This window comes from Talpa europaea (genome assembly GCF_964194135.1).
Source record: "Talpa europaea genome assembly, chromosome: 8".
In the NCBI taxonomy this organism is placed as follows: domain Eukaryota; kingdom Metazoa; phylum Chordata; class Mammalia; order Eulipotyphla; family Talpidae; genus Talpa; species Talpa europaea.
Genome location: NC_140075.1, coordinates 47,508,399 through 47,526,534, shown reverse-complemented (window position 1 = coordinate 47,526,534; position 18,136 = coordinate 47,508,399). Strand labels below are relative to the sequence as shown.

The following is an 18,136-nucleotide window of genomic DNA, read 5'->3' as shown; positions in this document are numbered from 1 at the left end:
TAAAATCATCCATAATAGCTCCACCCACAGATCACCACTGTGATTAACTTGGTATGTATTTTTAAGTCTTTTTTTCTATACATGTTTGATTTTTTTGGACAGAAATGGAATCATACTCTGCCTTGGGGATTTGAATTTTTTGTTTTTCTAAAGACAACTAAACATCTTCCTAAGCAATTAAGTTTTCATTATTTTAATGGTGGTAGAGGATTCTATAACACACATATACCATGGTTAGTTTAACTTGTCTTCTACTGGTGAGTGATAGAGCTCAGACTGGAATTCAGTTTCCTGACTCTAAATCTCATAAAGGAAAATAGCTCATACATCCAGTATAGTATTTATGATACTAAATAAATTCTGAGAATGCAAAGTGAATACCTTGCTGTCTACTTTCTTTTCTTGAATTATCACCCAGCAGTGGCCAGTCCAGATGAAATACCTAAATTTCTGTCATCACTGGAGAGCAGAGAGGCTACAAATGATTGATTCAGTTGTAGTTTTCATCTTTTTTTTTTTGAGATAAAAATAATGTTGACATTTTTAGAAATCCTTTTCATACCCTTGGTATTCCTTATGTCCAGGAATAATTGAAGCCACCTCTCCACATATAGATCTTTATTTGTTATCCCTTTGGCTTCTGGGACTTTTAATATTCATCCTATTTCTGACAAATTTAGGACCAAATCCCACTTGAGCATATTCCCTCTCTGAGTAATCCAGCACATGAGTGAACCCACGGAGGTCTTTCTTCCTTTGCCATCACTAGCATATCTATTGTCTAGACCCAGTATACTGCCCAGAATCCACACTACATGAGGTAAGATTTAAGTTGTCTACTCAAGGGCATAACATAAAAAATGCTCGTGATGCCTGATGTGCTTCAGGGCCACAACTCTATAATCTGTGGGTCATCCTCATCCAACCAGTTCTTGTAGCTTTGATTTTAGGGATTAAGCTGTAACCACGTGTTTGACAGCATCCAGGCAAGTCACCTACAGAGAGTTCAGGTCCACACCTGCCCATATTAGTGGCAAACATAAACAATTTCAACAGATCTTGGAGGTATGCAAAGGAAAGCATTTCCTAGAATAGCATGATCAAAGCTCTTTAATTTTACCTGAGTTGATTTATTCACTTATAAGATAAAACCACTCCATGCCAAAAGGCTAAGCTGGAGATGCTGGTAATTGTTGGTTCACATCTCTGCCCAGTGCTCCTAGATCAAATTTAAGTCAACCAAGTAATATCTAATGGGTAGCTCCATTTTCAATATAGAGACTTGACAGAAGGAAATCAATTTAAAAGAACAAAGATTCTTATTATTCTTACTGTCCATTAGTACTAATCATACATTTGGCACCAACAAGCCATAAGAGTAGAAATTACTCTCCTTAGTTATGGATTTTTTAAATGCATCAAATAGTAATCTCTAAGAGAGAAGATGGATATTTCCCAAATAAGATCAGTCTCAAGATTTCTTTCTAGGATAGACTGATGGTCTCTTTATGTTACCTCTGCTGGGGGACTGGGAAGGAGGTTTTGTCCTTGGAACTGTTTGTCAAAGATAAAGGCAGAACTTGAAAGAGGGTATAGCTCTGGCTCTGCCTGTCCAAAATTAAAAGATATTTCTGGGCACAAATGTCAGGAAATATGACCTAAAGATGGAAGGCAATCACACACAAATTTTTTTAATTCAAAAAATGGGGGAAAAATCCGCTATCCATTCCCATAACCATTTTTCAAATGAAAGTGGAAATTTTTTTTATGTTGTAAAAAAGCACCTTGATTGGTAAGAGTTGGAATATTATTACAAAACAACCAACCTAGACTCAATTCTAACATAAAAGACAACTCACATTAAAGTATTATTTATCTTCATAATTAGTATTTTTAAATGATTTTTAAAGGCTTTTTATGCAATTACAAAATGATCGTCGTTAACATTACTAATGCTTTGATGCCTTCTGCCTGTTGTCCTTGGTCTCCACAACCCTAGCACATAATTTATTTCTCTTTTGAGTGAACTCTAAGCATTAGTGTCCATTAAGAATTTTTGAAACAAAGTCCAGAGATTACTTGGAGCACTTTCAGTAATATGTACTGATTATCATTAATAGCTCTTTTGTCCTAGACAAGGACATTGTTTTGTAACATCATTTTGTTTGGCGAGGCCCTGCTCTGGCTGCTTTCCTGCAGGGCCTCCTGCACAGATTCTCTCTTTGACTATGTGTGGAATGGAGCACGCTCATGGGCCAGCTGGGCAGGGAGGGTGGGGGACACAAAGGCTAACACAAAATAGTTTTTCTTTATGAAACAACTGTTAGCCACCACGCCACCTCCGCCCAAAAAAAAAAACCCAAATGCTGATCCTCGTGTCTTTGCCGGTATTCATGAGTTGCATATTAATTGCCATTCTAATGACTAGCTCCTTAGGAGGAAGTCAAAAAGAAGTACAGGAGGAGCAGTGCACCCGGGAGATTGCAACCTTCGCACCCTGCTTGTTGATGACATGGCAGGAAGGAGGCTGAATGTTCCAGATTTCATTTTGAGAATTCTGCCTGGGCTCTCAGATTATTCACCTGGTTAACAACAGTGCCCTAATGGGTATTACCTGTGTCTGCCCAGGGGATAGTTCTCTGTTTATACGATGCGATTACAAACAACTTTGTAATCTGCAATTAGAAATAACTTTAGTAAGAAAGAGGCACTCTACTGGGGGTCCCATGTGAATGAGCCTACTTAAGTCTTATTATAAACTTCGCACAGAGAATCTTATCCCTGTCTTACGGATCAGAAAACAGACTCTGAGAAGTCAAGCTACATTTGCCCATGACCTCCCAGTTGGAATAAAGAGCATCTTATTTGATTATTGTGTCCTGTGAGGGAGGAAGAGTAAATCTCATAAGGGCCTTTAGATTTGGAGCCCTCCTTTACTAGAAATTCAACGAAGAGTCAATGTGTGGGGTTGGTATTGATTCATGAGCTGGTCAAATAAGATTGGGTTCATTACTGTTTAGCTTTCATTCCTCCCTGCCACACACTCACTTAAAATATGGAAACATTAATACATTTTAAAACAGACTTCCCTGAATTTTATTTAGGTGGTTTTTTGTCTTCCTATTTTTTATTCTCATGCAGCACTTATTTCTGCCTCAACAATTTCTCTCTTTTTGTGAAAGAGGACCAGAGAAAGTGCATTGGCTGGGTATTGGCAAAGTGGCAAAGGGGCAGCTCTGCAGCTCACAATTGATTCACAGTGTGGGATCTCTGGAAATTCTGAGTTAGTAATTGGCATCTCCGGGAAGGAAGAACAATGCCATCGCTTTCTGCTGACCCCCGTCCCCGCCCCCAAAAATGTAAAACTTGGTACCCAGACAATTGCCTAGAAACCAAGAAACAATAAGAATTCCATCAAGGAAGTTAATTGGCCCAAGATTTGGCACTGATTGGAAATATCAGATTATATTCCTAAAATGTTCTGCTCTGTTATAACTGTAACTCTGAAAGTACTGATAACTGTGACAGTGATAAATTTGTGGTATTTTCATGACATTTCCTTTGCTTTACTTTGAAGCATGGTCGGCTAAATAGAGTCAGGCATTCTTGCTGTATTAGAAGCCCCACTTTGGGTAGGATATTTGTGGAAATTTTTCCTCTTTATCTTAAGGGTATTAATTGGTAATTTAAAACTGCTGTCATAGTGTTAAGTTAGAAATTACTCGAAAGCATTACCTGGAAATAATATCTATCTATCCTATTCTCTCTCTCTCTCTCTCTCTCTCTCTCTCTCTCTCTCTCTCTCTAAATATATATGATGATCTGGGTGAAATGTAAGAAGTCTCACAACTTTATCAAAAGGTGCCATTTTTTTCTAGCCCAGATAATTTTAAAATATCACCCAAAAGAAGTGTATCTTTTTACTTATATAACCTTTTATAGATCCTGCCTTCTTTCTTCTTTCATTTTTAAAGGCAAAAAGGAAAAAGTTTCAGGGGGTTACCTTTGATTGTGAGCTACATTAGATTTTGTGCAGTGAGAAATAGCTCTGGCAGCCTGTTGCTTAGAAGGGGGAGATTTGGTTTGATAGCTGGAAAGCAGGGCAAGGTACCACTGACCAATGTACTAGAAAGGAAATAAGAAATCATGTTGTTCAAATACCTCATTGTACAGATGAGAAAACTAAGGCCCAGAGAAGTCACGTGACTTGCACAAATCACATAGTAAGTTTGCTTTTGGCTCAGGGTATGTGAGTGTTTTGTGGAGCTGGAAGTGAAATGAGCCAGAAGGAGAAAGATAGATACTGGGTGGTATCACTTATATGTTAAACATAGAAAAATCAAATAAAAGGTCAGAGCCAAACTTTAAAACCAACCCTTAAAAGCTGACCATAGATCTTAAGCTGTTGGGGAAGAGTGAGAACAAAGATGTTGAGGAGGGGGAGAGTACAGTGGACGGCGGTAGAGGACTGTGGGTGCCTTAGTGATGGCGGAGCTTTGGCAACTACACCTAAGGTGGGAAATCCTATACTGTGAAAACACTAGTAAAATATAAAATAATGGTGCTTCAGCAACAATAAACAAAAATAAAATATAATAAAAAGAACATATTGACTATGACCATGAGAAAAAATGACATATTCAGCCAACCCTGGAGAAAAAAGAAAGTTGGTTCTACCCGCTCCCTCTCACACCCCCTGAAATCCCAATCTGTGTAGAGAGCATTATCCTGTTTGGTGGCTTGTTTTCAAATCTCTGGAGAAGAATCTCGGTGAATCTCCCCAGTTGTTTGGAAGCAAATCAAAACCTTCATAACTGGTGGACGTGGTTCAGCAGCCTTTGGTAGTGGTGAGCAGTGTCCTTCGCCCAAGCTGAGCAGCAGCCCACTTAGACCATGGAGCCCTCTGCTAGTGAGCAAGCCTGTCCTTGATTTCAGAGTCAAGATCCCTGTGGCATTCAGAATTCAGAACAGAATCCAGGAACTTGACTCTAATGCACTCTTCCATCAAATAAGAATTTTCAAGTCAGAGCACTTGGTCTGGAAACCAGAGTCCTAGAATCAGGGACAGCATGTTAGCCAGGGTCTTGCTTTCAGTAAGACAGTCTAATCAATGCAAAGTAATAATCAAAATCAACAAGCAACTATAAACCAGAGACACACTACAGGGGTGGGGGGGATTAGGGTGGGGCAGGTAGAGGAAGAACTAGAGTCAAAATAAGGGGGGGATGCAATTGTATGGGGAATATAACCAAAATGAAAATGCATACATTGTACAAAGATGAAAAATGATGTAAGAATTATATAAAATAAAATATTAAATAAATAAATAAATTTTCAAAAAGAAAATGCAAAAAAAAAAAAGTCTAACTTTTTTAAAATAAGACTTGGGGCCTCCCCTGGTGGCACAGTGGTTGAGCGCTGGGCTGCGCAGCTGCCCGCAGCCTCTGCAGTGCTGGTTCTATCACTGGCCGCAGGAGAGGGTCCCACATGGCGCGCAGACCGCTCCTGCTGCGCCCGCTGCTCCCCTCAGCAGTGTATTTCATCAGCCTACCTGTTCTGCTCCCCACTCTGGCTCTGGTGAATTCTCTCACCCTCCCGTGCTTCTGACTGTACCCAGTGCTTGTATAAATAAATAAATAAATCTTTTAAAAAAATAAAATAAAATAATATAAGACTTAGTAGGTTGCCCACCCTTTGCTAAAATAGATAGTCACATTGATACCACACTTCACATTTTGTAAAGCTCTTCACACGTCCTTGTTTTGTTTTAATTTTCACGGTAGTTTTGAGTAGCATGATTATATAGAATCTTAAAGGCCAGGAAATTCAGACTTAGGGTGAAGGAACTTGTTCAAGATCTCTCAGCCAAGAGGCAGGAAAGTGGATCAGCTAAGAATGCAAACTAAGGTCATCTTGACTCATCATTATTAAGAGCTATCTTTATTAAGTTTATTCTTTTCTATTCCTGCAAGGACTCAGAGCTCTTTGCCTCCTGTATATCATCATAATTTATCTTTAAAAATTCTAATGCTTAGGCCTCCTTGGTGGCCTCGGGGTTAAGTCTCAGTGCTATCACCGCTATGGCCTGGGTTTGATCCCAGCCAGGGAGCTAACCCACATACTGTGCAGCATACCTCTCTTGTCTCTCCTGCTGTTCCCCTCAGGAGTGTATTTCAGTAGATCTGCCTGTTCGGCTCCCCACTCTGTCTCTGGTGAATCCTCTCAACCCAGCACCTCTGGTCTACACCTCTGTTCTTCTACGCAAAAATTAAAAAAAAAAAATCCAATGTTGTAAAAAAGTTCTTGTTTTATTATTTTTAACTTTATTTGTTGAGGTAACATTGGTTTTCAATACTGTGTATGTCAGCACCCCATGGCTGCCACCAGAGCACCCATAGCCAGCACTTCACCATAGACTACAGGTCCCCTCCCCACTCTCCCTTCCCCTTCTCGAGCTTCAGTTCTACAATCATCTTTCTAGTATTTGTTTTGGTTTAGTTTTGTCGGTTACTTTCTTTTGCTTCTCTATATTTCACATGTGTGAAATAATCCAGTATTTGTCTTTTTCTTTCGGATTTATTTCACTTGGTATAATCCCCTTTAGTTCTATCTATGTTATTGAAAAGGGCAAGATTCATCTTTTTTTTTTTTTTTTTAATGGCTGGGTAGTATTCTATTGTGTATATACCAGCTCCTTGACCCACTGCTCTGTTGTACATTTAGATTGTTTCCATAGCTTGGCTATTGTAAATAGTGCTGCAGTGAACATAGGAGTGAACCTCTCTTCAAATTAGTGTTTTTGCTTTCTTTAGGTAGGGTAGAATTTCTGGGTCATATGCTATATCTTTTAAGTATTTTGAGCAATCTCTGTACTGTTTACCATTGGGGCTGGACCACTCTACATTCCCACCAACAGTGTAAAAGTGTTCCTTTTTCTCCATATCCTCACCAACATTTGTTGTTTCTGTTTTGGGCTTTGTATTCTTTTTTTTATATATATGGACCCTTTTCATGGGAGTGACATGGTAGCTCATTATGGTTTTGATTTGCATTTCCCTGATGATAAGTGATGATGAACATTTTTTCATGTGCCTGTTGGCCATCTGTATGTCTTCTTTGGAGAAGTATCTATTTAACTTTTCTGCCCGTTTTTTAATTGTGTTGTTTTGTTTTTGTTAAGTTGCATGAGTTCTTTATAGATCTTGGATATTAACCCCTTGTCAGATTATGATGTGCAAATATTTTCTACCATTCAGTAGGGTTGATAGTTGCTTTCACTGTATAGAAAATTTTTAGTTTGATTCTTGTCTTTGCTTTTGTTTTCCTTGATTCAGAGCTGCTGCTGGTGGTAGCATTAGGTTGGATAAGAAATTTTTCAGAAGGCCTTTTCCCTCCCACTTAAGGATTAAAATGGGCAATCAATGACTGCTCTGATTTTGCTGAAGATGAGCTATGTGATGAGAAAGACAGGAATCTTCCAAACCCTGGGAAAAGACAAAGAAAAGAAAAAGGAAGGCCCACCTCTCTCCCATGTAAGGCTGAAGAAATGGCTGCTGGTCACAAACCTGGGCCTGTGGCCTTCTGTCTGAGTCCCGCTGTCACCCAAACCCAGGTGGGACTTCCTGGTTTAGGGAAAGCAGGAGGGGGTAGAAAGTGAGGGCCCTGTGGGTTTTAATTATTTACAGAACTGACTGCTGAGTGGTATGATCCAGGGACTAAATGGAGTTTTTTGAATAGTTACTCCTTTGAGAGGCACTATATATAACAGCGTTTTTTAAATATGTACCATCGATGCCCTTGTAGAGTCATATTAACTTTTCACAGAAAACTTTTTCTTGTGCTAATAAAACTGAATCTCAGTTTCCCTATCTATGAGATGAAAATGCTGTTTTTAGACTTTCATGGAGTCCATTTTTATAAAGTCCTAGAGTTTCTGTGGAGAAAGGAGTAATACAAGTTCAGACCATCAGTGTTATTTCAATATTTTTTCCCAAAGAGGAAGGAGGAATTCCAGTAAATTTCAGATAGATCCATTAAATTTTTCTTCTGTGTGTACATATTGTGTTTGTTTGATTTCCTTCTAGGGAATTGGATGTTTGTCTTCATAATGGCTATCATAGATTTTTTTTCTAAAATTAAATGTTATGCTCAGTCCTATGTCCATAATACACTTTTAAACAATACTACTTTTGTGAGAGGGGTGTCTTTTTAAGCCTTTCTCCATTAAAAAAAAAAAAGTTTTTGTTAATTGATTGGCATATTCTTCATTGTCTATAATAAATAAAATTTACATCATATTTGTACAAGTTAGCACTGCCCGATTAAATCTGAATTTCAGATCAACAAATTAGTATGTGAAATTCAAATTTAGCTGGGCATTCTGTTTTTCTGTCTACTCAATCTGGCAACTCTGAAGTAGGTATAGCCCCCACTTACTTAGAGTGACCACTAGTTGGCAGTTGAACAAAACTAAGGGACCGGACCCTGTGTACTGCTGTTTGAAGTCCTGCTTTCTCCAGGAGACAGATGGAAGCTTTAGCTCTATGCTTCTATGATCTGAAATATCAGGTAGCTCCCCCAGAAAGATTCTCAAAAATCTGTTATCAATGTAATCATCATGAAAATATTTGATGAGAACACTGCATCACGCTGTATAATAAATTTAAGTAGAAAAGTCAAAGCAGTGGTATTTTCATCAGGCCTTTGGATGTCAGGAGAAAATAGTTCCACACTCAGCGAATATAGATAGGTCTGTTTGGGGCTGTGTTAAATCCAATTGTGTGGAGGTTCTGAATAATCAGGAGTGACAGCATAAGCGCTTTCTCTTCAAAGTGATTTTACAGAGAGCATTATTTCCTAAGGAAAGTACACATATAGCTCTCATAATGCTGAAGGAGCACTAATGTATCAATTTATGGGTGCTGGTTTCATGAGCTGGAGTGGCAAATTGTATTCAGATTTTAAACTTTGCTCACTGGTACTGTTGGGACAAGTTCCCTTCCCATAATAAACTTATTTCAAAAATTTCTAGAACACTTTTGTAGTTCCCATGTGAGAAAGCCTTCAAGACTCTCTGCTGAAGGTTCTAACTTCACTTTGCACAGCCAACTCAAACATGATGAAAAACAATAGTTTAGTTTTCCTCAATAAAAAGGGGAAAAAAGAATTTGAGTTGGGCTATGTAATTTCAGCTTCCCTAAATAAGTCCTTCGGAAAATTGTGGGGGGAGCAAGTGTGTGATTTTGGTCTTGGCGCACAACTTTGGAACTAACATTTTTTAACATCTACCATGGATTTTCATAACGGATTTCTTCCCTGTACTATATGTTCCTTAGTTAAGTAATAGGTTTAATGTGGGTGCCAAATCTTTCAACAGCTTTTACTTTCCAGAGGAGGGTTAAGTAGTTCTCTTAATAACTTGAAAGAGAAGAAAAAAAAAAATTAAGGTTTACCACAGTTCTTAGTCACAGGCTAAATGTTTTCAACAGTTTTATTACTTTGAGCCTATTTGGTCTCAAGAACATCCCCCAAGAATAATGAAGCATAGAGTTCAAAATGGAGAGTTCGGAAACAGACATAGTGCTTTTGATGTCAAAGCACGCATCCCTGCTATCTTTCTGTTGTCTTGTGTGCCCAATCTTTTTGATTCCATTTGTCACCTCTCTGTAAATCATCTTGAAACCAGTAAGTGTACTGACTCATGGATGCTTCATATTTTCATACAGTATGTGTTCGTTTTGGTGCCGTTGGCAGAGAAGTAGCATCCATTTCCCTCAGATCTTAATGAGTGTGGACAGATAGTTTTATTTTCCCTCATCATTAAAAGTTATGCTTCATGTAAGCAGGAAGAGTCATTTTCATTAAAAGTAAACACAGAATCAATGGCCATAGCAAATTAATTGGTCTGTTGCTCAGCTTACTCTTGTCTGAGTAAATTGTCATCACTCTCCTGGGCCTTAAATCTTCCCCACTCTGCCTATAAACCTGATCATCCCCCCTATTTAAAATAAAAAAGTGCCTTCTCTCAACCTGTTCAATTACTGACCGTGCTGCTTCTCATTACTGCAGAAGCTCTTAAGCCAATATGTGGCACTCTCGGTCCAGTCTCTTGTGGGTGCATTACTGTGGGGTATGTCCAGTGCCACTGCTGTAGGTGATGAAGACAAATATTGTCTCTACATCATCTTGTGGATAGAGCATGTTCCTGAGTCCACTGTGAGTGATGCACATTCAAAGAAGCTTATGCAGAACATTTTCTCACCTTTCCCTTTGTTTTTTTTTTAGGTATCTCAGTAACAAAGAAGACGCATACATGTAAGTAATGCATTTTTTTTTTGCCCAAAGTTTTCTGAAGAGTTGGAATTCACATATGTCTGGCTGCTGTGACCCTTCAAGTATAAACTTATGTTTCAGCTGTGCTCCATGGTCAACAGAGGTCATACTTTTCTACCTGTAGTGGTTGGAAGTGATACATCTCCACCTGTTTGTATTGAGTGTGTGTTCAAGAGAGTTTAGGCATATTTTGATGAATTCTGGTGACTCAAGCCTTTAAACTTTAGAAAACATCAAATTTAGATGGGGGATCAACTAATTACTTACTGATCGCCCTTACTGTGGATCCTTCTTATGAGAGTCGGTATGTTTCCAGGAAACATCACCTTGATTTCTTTCAAACTTTGGTCTCTTTTTACTCACTACCAGTTCACAATGTAGGCTGTTTTGTACTTGTGTGTGTGAAGCAGAGAGACTGACTGGAAATAGAGGCGCTGTCGCTTGACCCTGAATGTGTCCTATGAGGGCCCTGGTAAATGGCATCGGTATTTGGATGTGGAAAAGTGCACTGGGTTTATACTCTGTATTCATCCCCACTTCTCAGGTTCAACTGCTTTCATCAATTGCCTTCATTCAAACGACACCATAAATTTACAAGTTCACGTCAATGTAAAGTGTTGTGATTTGCAATCTGAGCGATGTTTGTGCCTTGAACCTCAGGATGAAAGGAATACGTCATTGGTATAGGCAGTCAAATGTCACTGCACTTGGCCAGCATATTACTTAGAATTTGAGTTAACAGTGTCATTAGTATTTGGTAACTATTTTAGACCACAGATTTGTGTTACCTATGAGATGTGTCTGGGCATCCTTCTAAGGCAAGCAGGGGAAATATTTATGGCACAACTTAGGGCTGACAAAGTCATATCCCCCAACTTTTCCAAATTATGTTTGTAAGGTTTTTGATTTCATGTGAAACATTTGGGGGAAAAAAAAAATCTGTGTAACATCAAAGTAGTATTCTTGTGCCTCAGTTGATTCTTGAAATCTGCTCTTGGATTTGTCTGTCTGTCTATCTGTATTTGTAGAAGAACAAAAGAGGGGGAAAAAAGACCAAAATCAATAGCTGCCTGACTTTTAGCACCAAGTCCTACAGTCTCTCCACGTGGCTCTCCCATGGGCTTCAATGGAATGTTTGTTTGAGGAAAGATCGAAAGGTCAGGCCTCTAATGGATACATGCTTAGGACAGCACCTTCCAGTTCTCGATGCACAGTTCCAGCTAGCTGTCCGTCCCTCCACCAGGGTAGTCTGTAGCCCTTAGCTTTTTGGGGGTTGTTTTGTCATCGTCGTCGTTGTTGTTCTTGCTGTTGTCGGTGCATAATTGAGCTCATGATGACTGAGAGATTGACAGTGCAGGAGACTGAAGTCCTCTGTATATCCGCAGGGCAGGCATGGTACAGAGCGCTTCCTTGCACAGCCTTGCCCATGAGCTCGTCCCTGGCCTGGAGGGACCCACTCTAGAGGTGGTAAGTAATTCAGTCTTTCTGCTAGCTCAGTCCTGGGCCTCTCCTGAACAGAGGCGGATGATTGTGCCTATTGTTTATGGTGGTTTGGTGTATGAACGCCTGACCACCTGGCAATATTCGGAAAGCCACTGACTGTTTGCACTATGACTTGGCTCTTGGATAAGTGGACAAAACCACTAGTTCAATTCCACTATTACACAGAGTACCCCTCAACTAATAAGACAGTGACTATAGATATTACCTAATATCTGCAGCATTCATCTGTTGGAATCTTCAAGGAACTGTCATCCCTGAGAATAATTGTATCAGCCTATTAAAGAAATAATAACCTATGATTGGATTTATGGAAGGACTTAGGTGACAGCATGAGAGTGGTGGCTAGTGAGGAAAAACTCAAGTCTCAGGAAGAGGCACTATAACAAAGTTGACCTTTCAGCAAAGACTTGGCCAAGTATATTTAGCTATAAACAAAAGCAAGATATAGCCAGTGTGGATGGATTTCAAGTGCCTTTCTAACCATGAAAAATCAATAGGAAAATTCTTAGACATTAGACATAAAGTAAGTTAGGTAGACTTAAAGTTCCCTTTATGTAATTTAGATGTTAAGTGAACAGAAAGATTTGGGACAGGATTCGTCTTGGTGTTTTGGTTGATGTTTACTTTCTCGAATAATGGGAGAGGGACCAAAATAAAATGACCGAATGTAAAGTTGGGAAGAATAGCACCCGAGGAGACAGTTGATAACAAAACTTTGCACATGCCAAGGAGAAATTGAATTGTCCCAGATGCATCTTAGTGAGAGTCTTCCATGCCACTTAAATGTGCAGATTGTTTTTGTCACCCAACTCAGCAGACGGCCTATCAGATTTCTGATCTTAGCATCTCTAAAGGGCCCACAACTTGTGAGGAGAAAGAAAATCAATCAGTTCTTTCTCTAGTAACAGTCATTCAAATGACTTCTTTTTTAGCATCTGTCGGATTTTTCTTGGAAACTGAACTGTCCCAACTTGCCTATAAGTTTTCCTAAGATGTTAAATTCTAGCACCTCTTAAATCATCTTGACATCTATTCTTCAAAAAGTTTCACTATCAGTGAAATGTATGAATTCATTTTTGTACTGTCTCAAGACTTCCATTTTTAGCCTGGGTTCTGGAAACCTTGGTAAGAACTTGAGTATATAATCATGGACAGCTGAAGTCACCCCCCATTAGCAATTTCAATCTGGTTTCCTAACTGCCCTCACAAAAAGAGTGTTCAACTTACAAATTAACATGTACAGTTGCAGAATATATTATCAGACCAGAATGTCAGCTCACAAGTACACCAGTCAGAGGTGTGGAAACTACAAAATGAACCTGAATAGTTGTGACACCCTATAATATTTTAGGCTACATTGTTAAGCACAGATACTCCTTAATAATAATAATAATAATAATAACAACAACAATAATAATAATTTGGGCTCACTTAAGGAAGAAATTCCCCAGGAAGGAAATCTGATGGCTAGCTTTCAAGAGCCTCTAAGCATATTCTTTGGAGAACTTGGGATTTTCTGAGTTCTGGAGAAGGGCACCTTGTGTTTGTCATTAACTTCACTTGGCTGATGGAGGAAGGCAAAGTTTTGGAGCTTCTAGAACAAAGTCATCATGACCAAATTGGTCAAGGAATTCTTATACTTCAGGTGCTCTTCAACTATTGCTAGGAATTGTTGCTGTCAAATTTTGGTGTATGAACACAAAAGGGAGTTTTTTCTTGTGGGATAGGGACATATTAGATAAATTTTACATGATGATACAGAATTTCTGTTTTTCATGGTGATTTTATAGCACCTGTGTTTGGTTAGATACTTTTAAGATTGTTCTTGCTTTGGTGTTTCACAAGTTTGTTCTGGTCTCTTTCCCACTGAAATAGTACCATGTGGATAAATGTCTTTTTATTGGCATCAATTGCTGTCTTAGTTTTTATTATTTGCCAAGAACAACTGGTCATTTGCTCCTTACTTCTTAATCCAATTCTACTTGGATAGTTTTGCTTGCACTAAAAGGTTAGAAGATGACAAATATGGAGGTAAAAAGTAAAAAATGCTACAGATCCTGTTAGCTATTCCAGCTACTGGGAAATTTAACCTCACAGAGTCATAACCCAAGAGAATATAGCTGCCAATCACCACAATGCAGACCCAAAATGTGCCTGGTAGGACCCTGAACTGTTTCCAGAGGCAACAGACCATTCTCACTTCTTCCTGTTCTCATCCTTGTTTATATTCGTTATTCTTCCTGTTGAAGTCTGTTCTGCTTGCTCTCTTCCACACTCAGAAACAGACAGGCATTTACAAACATGCAAAAACTGTGGGTCACTCAATTAACAATTAGGAAAATGTGTCAATTTAATCTAACCTATTGTCAGTTTTCCCCCAGTAAAAAGCAAAATAAAATATGCTTCCTAACTTCAGAATTATTTTAACACAATTAGCCTTTAAAAGGTAATTTAGTATCTATTCAGTTGTTTGATTGCAGCAAGCTAACACCTAAAACATAAAATCAAAGCACCAGGTTATTTACAAAGATGTTTTATTTCTCGGTAGCAAAAAATATTTTAGTGCAAATCAGAATATTTCCTTGAGAAATAGTTTTGTTTCTGCATGAAGAAAAAGTGTTTATTGCAATCATTTAAAGTGAAATAGGTTAATGTATTCACTTTTCTCCCCCAGAGACTTGGCTTTGAATTTGACTTAGAGAAAATTAGTTTTGAGGCCTCAACCTTCTCTCCTTAGGCATTTGTTGATATCACAAAACCAACCCAACAATTTGTCAAGATTGTGGCCATTTACTCAGGAGGTCCAAGAATTAAAATAACCTTATTTTCTCATTTTCTGTGCCTTTTCTTGAGGCCATTCCTTTTGATTGTAGACTCTTAGCAACCTCAAACTTGGGGCTCACCCACATTATTTTCACAGTCCAGGAAAACTCAGGAACCATTGTTGGCAAAACTAATGGAAGGTACTTTGGTTATATGGTTAATAGGTTGTCGTGACAACCCATGTGACTCATGGTGTGACTCACAGCAATTATAATGTCAGTTGCTGACACATTGTTTCATTAGGATGGACCTGAGAAGAAGCCACGCTGAAGTTCTTTTAGTAGGCTTTCATCCTGTGTACACATTGACAAAGTGAGGAAAAGGGATAACCATGTGCTCACAAAGTAGCCAAAGCATATATTCTTAGCTTGCGAAGGCTACTGGCCATCCCATGCCTCAAGTTTGTTGACAATGGAACTTGACCAAAATTCAAGTGCTTTTGGAGACGTAAATCAGTGGACAACTGTTTTTTGAAGACCTACTATGTACTGAAAGATTCTTTGTCTTCAAGGAGTTTCTAGACTAGGTTGAAAGTAGAGGGGACATACTCACAGAAAACAATATCGCACACAAATACCAACTGTGCCATCTCCAGAATATTCAGCTCTCAACTAAAAGCACATTAAACTGTAAGTGTGGGAGAAGAGAAAGAATTATCTGGACCATTCAGAATTCTGATACTGTGATCCAACCTAAATATCAAAGAAGGGAAAGTGAAGAATTTAACTCAGGGTGCTAAAAACTATGCCTGCTGTGCATCTCCACCCATTCTCAGCAGAGTAACAGCTATTTATTCCCAGCAAAATCAACAAGTCCAAGGGAGTCACAATCCCCTGTGCTGTCTGGAAATGTTTGCCTTGTTTATAGTCAGCCTGTGTGACTAGAACCAAGCCCTCTTGAGCTTAGCAGGATTTCTGTCTCATGTTAAAATACAGATGAACTGTGCTTGGTCCTACCAGTCAGTTCTTCCAAGGTAGGAGATTTGCATAGTCTTAGAACCCACAGTTCGTGGTGGGGATCTTTGTATTCCATAGAAAAATAGAGTATTTAGCTGTTTGCATCAGAGCATTAGTAGGCGTCAGATTCAAAAATTGAATTTCAACTAAAAGTATTTGCCTTCCCATTTCATAGCATAGGTTCCAGAGTGGATTGAGATGGTGAGTGCTTCTTTAAAATTCATGATCACTACGACAGAGAACTAACCCAAGACAAACATAACCATGAAAGTCAAAAAAAAATGCCCAGGGAATGGAAATATCTATCAAAAGATACATACAGAATTAAACATCTTGGTTTGAACATACTTAAATGTCTAGCCTACCAGGTACCAATATGAACCTGATAATTTTATCATATATTTAATAAAACTCTTACACATGTTTGGGATTATCTTCAAGAAGATCAGATGTCTATTATAAAAGTTTGCTTCACTTCTAATTCAATATTTATAGCAACAGGAGTATAGAAGTACCTATCGGGAGCTGTAGTGGCAGCAGCAGCAATAAGAGCTACCACCTGGCAATCCTAATATTCCAGGCGTGTGTTTAGTGTTTTATGTGGATTATCTCATTTAATCTTTCTATCAGTTCCATGAGTTCTGTACTACTTAAAACCCATTCTAAAATTAAAATGCATATTTATCAAATAAATCAGTAAGTTAACTTAAAGAATTAAAACAAAAAAAAAAAAACTTGCACACTCATCCATTTGATAATGGGTAGAGCCAGGACTCAAAATAGAGTATTAATGAGCATGGACTCCTTGCATGCACATAAATGCCACTGTTATCTCCAATCTCAATGTTAGATAATAGTTATGGAGCACTTACAAAGTGCTAGATGCTTTTCTAAGCACTTCGTAGATATTAATTTATTTAATCTTTACCACAATCTTCTGAGGTAGGTATTGCTACTATCCCCACTTACGGAAGGAAACTGAAGCCCAGTGTCTTACTAATGTGTGGTTGAGCCAGGGTTTAAAACCAAACTGCTGAGCCTAAATATTTCTAGAATGCAGAACTTCATTCCTTAGGGTGGTCTTTTATCCTAAAATATTGGAAGAAGGCTAAGTGTAGTCATTCCTAAAAATGACTCATTGTTTGTTTCTGTTTTTTTTTTTAACCTAAATCTATTTTATCTATAAAAGATGCTAAGTTTGACAAACCAATTGATTATGAGAAACCAAATGATTATGTTATTCCCTCTAGATGAAAAGAAAAAAATTTAAACAAGCTATTGGAAAGAATAGTCTTCTTACTTTAAAATCATAATTGCTTATCTTTGAAACAATCTGACCTAATTCATCAAAGAGCTGGCATCCATTTAACATTCTGTTCACACAACTCAACTGATTCTATAATAAAACAATGATAAAAGTGGTTATTTTTGTCTCTAAGTTATGCTTCCCATTCTAGTGGTATGTTTATTTTTTGCAACATGAACCCATTTCCCACTGCAACCAACTATTTAGTAGACATTAATGATATTTATAATAAATTTGTGCATTATTCTTTTGTCAGACCAATTTGACAGTTCATATATAATGGTCATTGCCACCAAGAGGTAGTATGATTCAAGATACTGTGGTTTCCCTGAAAACTAACCAAAAGCAAACAAAACCATGAAAACTGAAAGAATGCCGAGGAAACGGAAATATCTATCAAAGGATGCACAAGAGAATTAAATATCTTGGTTTGGAGTGTGTTTAAGCATAGCTGACTTTAGAATTGGACTTATAGGTACATCAGGTTCTCTTTTTATTGGGATCTGCAGCCAAAGGAATAAAAACATAGGAGAAGCAAAAGTGCTGATGTGTTTGAAATATGAAAAAAAAGACTACATTATTATAATTTACATGAAAATTTTTACACTCTCAACTATATATACTACCAGGAAGTTAGTATGTTTTTAGTCACATGTTCCTTTAATGCATAACTGATGTCCAAGTCTGCACATTATGGTGACTAAGGTTTTCATTTCTGAACTATTCAATTACTCTTTTTCCTATGGCCCAAGCTTCCTCACAGTGGAGCATTCTCCAAGCACTTCACTTCCATCTCTGGGAAAATTTTTTTCCTATACAGGAAAGCTAGATTTTTCCCTGTTTTACTTTGTTGCTCTCCTAAGCATTGAGTCTAGCTCCTAATGTCTTAAATAGTCAACAGTCGAGCATAGTCATTAGAAGACATATTGAGGAGCAGAAAATGCTACAGTGTGGAGGATCCAAGTTTGGTTTCAGTGAAAGACACTAAATTCAAAAATCTTTTATTTTAAGTTTTTATTTGGAAGAAAGAAAGAGGCCTTTCTATGATGAATAATCCAAATTTCTGTAATATCAGGAACTAAGGGAGGAATCAAGAAAGCAGATCACAGCCAACTACTATAGAAAGAGCATAAGACTGGGAGTCAAAAGATTTTTTTTTTATTTTTTTTTATAAATTTTATTGTTATATTCCCCATACAATTGCAGCCCCCCCATT

The 18,136-nt window shown here is 38.1% G+C and overlaps 1 protein-coding gene across 3 annotated transcripts in view; it reads left to right on the top strand.

Annotated features, from left to right (window-relative positions):
- Positions 1-18,136, top strand: part of RORA (RAR related orphan receptor A) — a gene marked incomplete at its 3' end in the record, with an annotated part of 693,863 nt that overhangs the window by 513,264 nt on the left and 162,463 nt on the right. For all 3 annotated transcript variants that reach the window (XM_084241126.1, XM_084241125.1, XM_084241124.1), the window contains one exon: positions 10,285-10,314. In XM_084241126.1, coding sequence (XP_084097252.1) covers positions 10,285-10,314 — 30 coding nt within the window. The remainder of the gene's footprint in view (positions 1-10,284; positions 10,315-18,136) is intronic.